This window comes from Bombina bombina, chromosome 9 (assembly GCF_027579735.1).
Source record: "Bombina bombina isolate aBomBom1 chromosome 9, aBomBom1.pri, whole genome shotgun sequence".
In the NCBI taxonomy this organism is placed as follows: domain Eukaryota; kingdom Metazoa; phylum Chordata; class Amphibia; order Anura; family Bombinatoridae; genus Bombina; species Bombina bombina.
Genome location: NC_069507.1, coordinates 263,803,610 through 263,813,240, shown reverse-complemented (window position 1 = coordinate 263,813,240; position 9,631 = coordinate 263,803,610). Strand labels below are relative to the sequence as shown.

Genomic DNA, 9,631 nt, shown 5'->3' with positions numbered 1-9,631 from the left:
CTGGCCATAAAATTGTGGAACAGGAAGTGTTTGTTAAGCACTTCCTGTTTTACTGACCTTAAATGTGTGTTTAAAATATACAGTTTATAGTTTAAAAATTTGTGATTAAAAAATCCATTATAATACATTTAGATGGTATCCTTATTTTGTCAAGCTCTGTCTGCATTTGGTCATTTTTATTCAGAGAAAATACAAAAATTCCTATGTTAGAATACAGTGTTCCAGATTTGGAAAAATATATATACAAACCCAGCCTTTTTAGTTATGACTTCATACCTATTATTTAAAAAAATTTCCTACCGCACCTGGTGTCCCCAGGCAGTCTCCCATCCAGGTACTGACCAGGCCTGGCCCTGCTTAACTTCCAAGATCAGACGGGATCAGGTGCATTCAAGGCAGTGTGGCTGTAGACATTTCTGTATTAGCCCTATTTCTCATCATGATCTGATCAGAAAGAGAGTTTACTGTCATCTCCAAGCCGTTTTTCAGCTGTTTCTATTGGGTATAATCTCAGTAGGGGCTTGGTTCTATTGGATGGGGCAGGGGTGTGTATAATAGGCTCAATTTCATTGGATAGTAGTTGGAATGTTGTTAAAACATTCCCTTATCTGTCATAATAAAGCAATTTTAGCGTATATGTTAAGGTGTCATTTTTAGATGTCATTTCTAGATGCCAATTTTTACATATGCTTGCTAATCTAAGAGAATAAAAAGCGGAAACAAGACATATTCTATATAAAGGACGGACTTGCTAGTTTCATCTTTTACTTATTATACAATCTATGCTGATTATATATCCCTTACAATATTCCTAATGGTGTTATTAAAAACATCGATTGAGCTATGTAATCTATGTATCTATCTATCAAATCTATCTATCTCGTGGTTGTGCAAATGGACTGTTTGCGGTTGTTTGCGGTGCGTTACACTTGGAGTTTGGTCTGTCACTGTGAAGCGGGCGTAACCCTTACACTACATGATCGATACAACATCATAACTGATGTTTTAAAGCACGTTATTGCAAACAATTTATTAATGTTAGGTGATTTAGGCCCTTTATGGGTTAAAAGCAGACTCTGCATCAACTATGTAATTTTCCATGGGAGTTTTGACATGGATCTCCCTCCAGCATGCCACAGTCCTGGTGTTAGTCCCCTTGAAACAACTTTTCCATCACTATTGTGGCCAGAAAGAGTCCTTGTGGGTTTTAAAGTTCGCCTGCCTATTGAAGTCAATGGCGGTTCGTGCGGTTCGCCGGTTCGCGAACAATAGCGGAAGTTCGAGTCCGCCGTTCGCGAACCGAAATTTTTAACTTCGCGACATCACTATTCTCTTTTCTCAGATCTTAAAATGAACCTTCATGCCAAATATATTCACTTATCTTCACAGAGCATTTCTGCGCTGGCATCAGATTTTCATGCAAATACAATCGGAGTTAAATTATTAAAAAAATATATATATTTTTAGAAATATGAGACTTGTTACTTTAACACCAATTGGCCAAAACATTACATAAATAGTGCATATTTCATACAGCTTCAGCAAAGAGCAAGAATGAAGAGAATTAATGCAAATTTACATTGAACAATATATTATGTATGAATTCCCAACCAGCATCTTATGTACAAAATATCACACACACTTCTGCAATCTCCCAATAAAATTATAAAGGTGCCCGCCCTCAAGGTGTGTACGTGTTTTGTAGGCTTAAAAAAAATACAAACGGCTCAACAGCAAAAGGTGTCCAATATAAAAAGAGTCTATTTGCTACTTATTTAAATAGAAAATGTAAATTCCAGAAATAAACAAGTGCACTAATTTACTCATTATAGAGGCCAGAAAAAACCTAAATAAACTTCTTAAACTCTTTTATTTGTGAAAATATTACACCGTCTATTTTGATATGGAAGATCTGCGTAATTTTTTTTAATGAAAATAAACATTAAAATAATTGTAAAATGTATAACTAGTTGTGGAAACATTATAGGCTTTTTTTTAAAATTAAATAATAATAATAAGAAAAACTACAAAATGTTGTGTGTGTTTATATAACATATTATGAGGAATGCACATTTGAATTCATGTCAAAATATTAAGCAAAATATAACCACTATTGCACACAGGCAGAAAAAAAACAATTATTAAAACAATAAGGATTTTATTTTTATTTTAAACTTGTTATACAAATCCTGGTCGACAAATTCAGAATGGCGTCCGTAAGCAACTCTGGTATCGAGAGTTGCAGTGGCGTTAAATATGCCTGTACGCTCCCTTTTTGGAGCCTAACGCAGCCATTCTGTGAACTCTCAATACCAGAGTTATTTAAAAGGTGCGGCCAGAAAAAAGCCAGCGTTAGCTACGCGGTTCGTTACCGACAAAACTCTAAATCTAGCCGTTAGGATTTTATTTTTATTTTAAACCTGTTATACAAATCCTGGTTGACAAATTCACAATGGTGTCTATGGTTTGCTAGTCACCATAATAACAGATCTCTGCCACTGGTTTATTTAAAGGGAGACTGATTACTTTTTAATCCTTCATACAAAAGATCAGCAATAAAACATGGTGTTTATTTAAAAAAAATAAAAAAAGGGAGGTAAAAGTTTGAAGCCAATACAGCAGCATCAGTTGTGTACATTCTGTACTAAGGTTCATTGACTGCTAATAGAAAGTACCTATCAAAAAAATGAGCATTAAGAAGAAAGTACCTATCAACCAAATGAGCATTAGAAGGAAATACCTATCAATCAATGAGCAATAGAAGAAAGTACCTATCAACCAACGAGCAATAGAAGGAAGTACCTATCAACCGATGAGCAACAGAAAAAAGTACCTATCAACCAAAGAGCAATAGAAGGAAGTACCTAAAAACCAACGAGCAATAGAAGGAAGTACCTATCAACCAACGAGCAACAGAAGAAAGTACCTATCAACCAACGAGCAATAGAAGGAAGTACCTATCAACCAACGAGCATTAGAAGGAAGTACCTATCAACCAATGAGCATTAGAAGGAAGTACCTATCAACCAACGAGCAATAGAAGGAAGTACCTATCAACCAACAAGCAACAGAAGGAAGAACCTATCAACCAATGAGAATGAGATGGAATTACCTATCAACCAACGAGCAATAGAAGGAAGTACCTATCAACCAATGTGCATTAGAAGGAAGTACCTATTAACCAATGAGCAATAGAAGGAAGTACCTATCAACCAACGAGCAATAGAAGGAAGTACCTATCAACCAATGTGCATTAGAAGGAAGTACCTATTAACCAATGAGCAATAGAAGGAAGTACCTATCAACCAACGAGCAATAGAAGGAAGTACCTATCAACCAACGAGCAATAGAAGGAAGTACCTATCAACCAAATGAGCATTAGAAGGAAATACCTATCAACCAACGAGCAATTGAAGGAAGTACCTATCAACCAACAAGCAATAGAAGGAAGTACCTATCAACCAACGAGCAATAGAAGGAAGTACCTATCAACCAATGAACATTAGAAGGAAGTACCTATCACTAAGTATGGCTTTCTTTGTCTGACAAAGGTTATTTGTACCTCATTAGAAGAAAGTATACAACTCATCCAGCTTTATTAGTCTCAAGTTTGATTTGAACAGCTTCTATCTCACATTTTCCATAATAATAAAAAATTCATGTTTAAATATAGCACTTTCTTATGAATAATAGACAAAGATATACAGTAGTGTCCCTTTAAATACATGTTCCAGAATATTTCCATCATTAAAATAACATATGGAAAATTCCGAAGCTACCATTAAATTGTAGATATGTTTTCCTTGCACTGTGCTCAGTAATGGAACTGCTATCAACTGGATAATATTAATGGCTTTGCTGTGGGAGAATCTATGATACCATTTATATTTAGCTTAACACACAAAAAAAAAAAGAAAATGTTATTTTTAGAAATTAAATAAAAGGGTTTAACTGGAAACTATTTTATAACACAAACCTATTCAATTTTATTGAAAGTTAAAATAAGTTTTATTAGGAGCCTAAAAAAGCATACATAATATAGAAAGCTTCTATCCTAATTCTACATCATGTAATACCATTTTTTTGTTTATCCATAAATGTATTTCAGATAAATACCTAAAACTAGATTTGCTCATAATAAAATCTGATATTTATAAATGGACATTTTATCTTATTTCAGGTGGGGTTTAAAGAACACATTTGTTTATATACTTGTTTGCACAGAAAAAAGATATATTGCTAATAGTTTAGCTTGAGTTTTAAAACATTTTTTGGTTGGTGGCATAGTCTATGCTGCCCATTGGAAGGGGAGTATCAGCAAACCCATGGCCTGTGGGTGTGGTCAGTAATGTCACATGGGAAGGGTCAATACAGGTCATGGTATGTAGGCAGTCTGGAGGTGTGGTCATATGATCCTTCATAAGGAAGTGCCTCAGTAGGAACTGTGCTTTTTTATACTGGAACTATACTGCAGAACACAGTACGGCTGGGATATCATCCACATGAAAAAAATAGTAGTTCACCGTGTAGAATTTCTATTAGCATGAAAAGAAATGTGAGGCAAAAGCTGTTTAACCCCTTAACGACCAAGGACGTGCAGGGTACGTCCTCAAAAAAAAGGCAGTTAACGCCTGAGGACGTACCCTGCACGTCCTCGGTGTGGAAAGCAGCTGGAAGCGATCCTGCTCGCTTCCAGCTGCTTTCCGGTTATTGCAGTGATGCCTCGATATGGAGGCATCCTGCAATAACCCTGTGGCCCTCTCTGCACCGGACATCGATGGCCGGTATCGTTGGTGGGTGGGAGCTGACTTGGGAGGCGGGTGGGCGGCCATCGATGGGCCGTGTAAGGTGGAGGGGGGCGGGATCGGGGGCGGAGCTGACGGGGGCGCGCATGGGCGCGCGCGCATGCACAGAGGGTGGCGGGCGGGCGCGTGCACGGGGCGGGAGCGGGTGGGATCCGCTATACTACAGAAAATGAGAATGTAACTATGTAGGGGAAAAGGGCAAAATTAAAAAAAATTTACTTCAGTCAAAGGGATCTTGGAGGGGTTGTTCTTGGGTGTGGGGGGAGCTACACTACAGAAAAAGGGATTTTTTCTTAAAAAAAGCACATTTTTTTCTAAGCTGGGTACTGGCAGACAGCTGCCAGTACCCAAGATGGCGCCATTAAGGCAGAAGGGGAGGGTTAGAGAGCTGTTTGGTGGGGGATCTGTGAGGTTGGGGGCTAAGGGGGGATCCTACACAGCAGCATATGTAAATATGCTAAAAAAAAAACTCAAAAAAGCCCAAATATACCTTTTATTTTAGTACTGGCAGAGTTTCTGCCAGTACTTAAGATGGCGGGGACAATTGTGGGGTGGGGGAGGGAAGAGAGCTATTTGGGAGGCATCAGGGGGTCTGATGTTTCAGGTGGGAGGCTGAGCTCTACACTAAAGCTAAAATTAACCCTGCAAGTTCCCTACAAGCTACATAATTAACCCCTTCACTGCTAGACATAATACACGCGTGATGCGCAGCAGCATTTAGCGGCCTTCTAATTACCAAAAAGCATCGCCAAAGCCATATATGTCTGCTATTTCTGAACAAAGGGGATCCCAGAGAAGCATTTACAACCATTTGTGCCATAATTGCATAAGCTGTTTGTAAATGATTTCAGTGAGAAACCTAAAATTGTGAAAAAGTTAACGTTTTTTTTTTTATTTGATCGTATTTGGCGGTGAAATGGTGGCATGAAATATACCAAAATGGGCCTAGATCAATAGTTGGGGTTGTCTACTACACTACACTAAAGCTAAAATTACCCCAAAATGCTCCCTACATGCTCCCTAATTAACCCCTTCACTGCTGGGCATAATACACGTGTGGTGCACAGTGGCATTTAGCGGCCTTCTAATTACCAAAAAGCAACGCCAAAGCCATATATGTCTGCTATTTCTGAACAAAGGGGATCCCAGAGAAGAATTTACAACCATTTATGCCATAATTGCACAAGCGGTTTGTAAATAATTTCAGTGAGAAACCGAAAGTTTGTAAAAAATTTGTAAAAAAGTGAACGATTTTTTGTATTTGATCGCATTTGGCGGTAAAATGGTGGCATGAAATATACCAAAATGGGCCTAGATCAATACTTTGGGTTGTCTACTAAAAAAAAATATATACATGTCAATGGATATTCAGAGATTCCTGAAAGATATTAGTGTTCTAATGTAACTAGCACTAATTTTGAAAAAAAAAAATGGTTTGGAAATAGCAAAGTGCTACTTGTATTTATGGCCCTATAAGTTACAAAAAAAGCAAAGAACATGTAAACATTTGGTATTTCTAAACTCAGGATAAAATTTTGAAACTATTTAGCATGGGTGTTTTTTGGTGGTTGTAGATATGTAACAGATTTTGGGGGTCAAAGTTAGAAAAAATGTGTTTTTTTCGATTTTTTCCTCATATTTTATTTTTTTTTTTATAGTAAATGATAAGATATGATGAAAATAATGGTATCTTTAGAAAGTCCATTTAATGGCGAGAAAAACGGTATATAATATGTGTGGGTACAGTAAATGAGTAAGAGGAAAATTACAGCTAAACACAAACACCGCAGAAATGTAAACATAGCCTTGGTCCCAAACGGACAGAAAATGGAAAAGTGCTGTGGTCATTAAGGGGTTAAAGTGAAAATGGAACTACAACATTAGTATTATTTGTGTACTGACTATTGTTTATTGGTTGACCTCCTGTGAATGCCCATTGGTTGACATGTACTTCCCGTTAATACTCGTTGGTTGACACGTGCCTCCTATAAATGTTTCTTGTCTTGTTGTTAAAGGGACACTGAACACAAATTTTTTCTTTTGTGATTCAGATAGAGCATGCAATTTTAAGCAACTTTCTAATTTACTCCTATTATCAAATTTTCTTCATTCTCTTGGTATGTTTATTTTAAAAGCAAGAAAGTAAGTTTAGATGCCGGCCCATTTTTGGTGAACAACCTGGGTTGTCCTTGCTGATTGGACAGCACCAATAAACAAATGCTGTCCATGGTACTGAACCAAACATTTCTGGCTCCTTAGCTTAGATGCATTCTTTTTTAAATAAAGATAGCAAGAGAACGAAGAAAAATTGATAATAGAAGTAAATTAGAAAGTTGCTTAAAATAGCATGCTCTATCTGAATCATGAAAGAAAAAAATTGGGTTCAGTGTCCCTTTAAGCACAGCATGTAATGGTGTAAGATTAACCCATAAAAATAATTTATTTTAAATTCCTACTTTAGGAGTAACACATTTTAAGCCAACAAACTTCTGTTCAAGTTAATACAAGATAATGCCCTTGTGAGACTTAACATACAGGATTTTATTTATACCAGTGGCAGAATATGTAATAAATCTACATATACCATAGTCATATTTTAAATACATACAATCAACTATCAAGCCTTTTTAACACTGACACTTCAATAAGGTTATTTACTTGCACTGACCTTGATAAATAGAAGATCATATAATACCAAGCATTCCCTTGATACACCAAAGCTGATATTAATTAGTATATTTCTGTAAAATATGTATTTATCTTCTGGGTGATTAGAGCAGTATCATACAGCACAAGAGATGAGATTTAGTGAGGTTTACATGCGATTAAAGGAAGCTTATGTTCTGGACGCACAAATAAGTTTAGCAGAAAAAAAAAATCTATTTCTATTAGTGAGAAAACCTTTGTTCAATGCACAAGAAATACACACAGAAAACATAGTTCAACGTAACCACGGCCATCCACATAAATGGTTCTGATTATTCTCTAACAAAGAAGCCCTTTGAACTATTTTAGGTAACATTCCGTCATCAAAAGAGCACATAAGTGTGAAAATACATCCCACAGGATTTAAAACAAATGGCTGTATAAAAATATTTTCTAACTGGCCAAGCTATGTGTCTTATATATATATATATACTCTGTATGTGTGTGTGAGTGTATATATAATATAAATACTTATAGAAAAATTGTTAACAATCTGTTGTCCCTTTTTATAATTAGGAAAGAAGAATGAAACTGGAAAGTCAACTCAATGAATCAGGATTCCTCATTCAAGGATTTTCAGAGTTTTCACAGCTACAGACAACACTTTTTATATTGTTCCTTATAATCTATCTCATTATACTACTGGGGAACTTGTCAGTTTTTGCTGTAATATCATTAACCCCTCACTTGCAAACACCCATGTATATCTTCTTGATGAATCTTTCATTCATTGACATTTCATATAGCTCAACGACACTGCCTAAACTATTGCACATCCTGTACTCTCAGAACAAGCACATCTCATTTGTAGGGTGCATGACTCAACTCTATTTCTTTGCAACCTTTGCTTCCACTGAATTCATGACTTTGACTTCAATGGGATATGACCGTTACGTAGCTATCTGTCACCCTCTGCATTATGCTCTCCGTATGAGCCATAGGCACTGTATGTATCTTATAAGCGCTCCCTGGATCATTGCTTTTGTAAACTCAACAGGACATACTGTCTTGATCTCTAAATTATCATTTTGTGCATCTCGTCTTATTAATCATTTCTTCTGTGATGTTACCCCGCTGCTGAAGCTATCCTGCAGTGACACATTTTATGTGGAACTCTTGACATATATTTTAGGGACTCTGATGACCTTTAATTCATTTCTTTTGACTTCTGTTTCCTACATCTTCATCATATCTACAGTTCTTAACATTCATTCTTCAGAGGGTCAACAGAAAGCGTTTTCTACATGTACATCCCACATAACTTGTGTGGTCTTGTTTTATGGGACGATTATTTGCTTGTATATGAGACCAACATCAAACTATTCTCCAAGTCGAGACAAGTTTTTTGCTCTTCTATATATTGCAATGATTCCTTTGCTAAATCCTATTATTTATACACTTAAGAATAATGAATTTCAGTATGCAATAAAAACACTTAGCAGAAGAGTAATATATTTCCATAGGATAATAATATAACTAAAGTTCTTAAATGATATTGTCTGTGAGCCAAAACACTCTCTGTTGTTTACTGAATGACACTACATCCAACCCAACCCTCAATCAACTACCTTGTAGATTTAAAGCTTTGAAGGGAGCAGTGTCCTCTAACCCTGTTTAAGTTTACATTTATACTGTCATTATCAAATTGTGCACAGTCTTTTTATACACACACTTTCTGAGGTACCATGTGCAAAAGTTTACAGTGTATACTTATATGAGTATGTGATTGGCTGATGGCTGTCATATGATCCAGGGGTGTGTCAAATTGAAATGCATTGTCTTTTTATTATTCATTTGCTGTTTATGCAGTCCTACTATATTGAATGGTCTTTTTATAAAAGTAGGGAAACCTGAGTGTAGATTAGCAAACATACATGACTCAATCAGCTGTAATATTAATTTGAAAATTGTGAATTAAAACACAGCGATATAAATAGTATTAGAACCAATTCATTTTTTACATTCACAAAAGTCTTGACCACTTGAAATGCCTTTTAATATCCGGACTATTAGCAAAGTTGTTTTTTATAGGGCCAGAGTATGAGTCTAGTGCTATTTAGTGCTTTCATGTGCACATTAACTGCACTAGAAGTAATATTTTTTAATGCATCCGGTTGCGC

The 9,631-nt window shown here is 36.1% G+C and overlaps 1 protein-coding gene and 1 pseudogene across 1 annotated transcript; one reads left to right on the top strand and one right to left on the bottom strand.

Annotated features, from left to right (window-relative positions):
* Window positions 1-293: 293 nt before the first annotated feature.
* Window positions 294-412, bottom strand: LOC128640620 (uncharacterized; annotated as a pseudogene).
* Window positions 413-8,036: 7,624 nt separating this feature from the next.
* On the top strand, window positions 8,037-8,987 carry LOC128640566 (olfactory receptor 8H1-like). The gene has a single exon (XM_053693037.1). The coding sequence runs from the start codon at window positions 8,037-8,039 to the stop codon at window positions 8,985-8,987; it is 951 nt and encodes a 316-aa protein (XP_053549012.1).
* Window positions 8,988-9,631: the final 644 nt, after the last annotated feature.

What these genes read in the sequence shown, in the direction of transcription:
- LOC128640566 (XM_053693037.1), top strand. Translation starts at nt 8,037, where the DNA reads ATGAAACTGGAAAGTCAACTCAATGAATCAGGATTCCTCATTCAAGGA.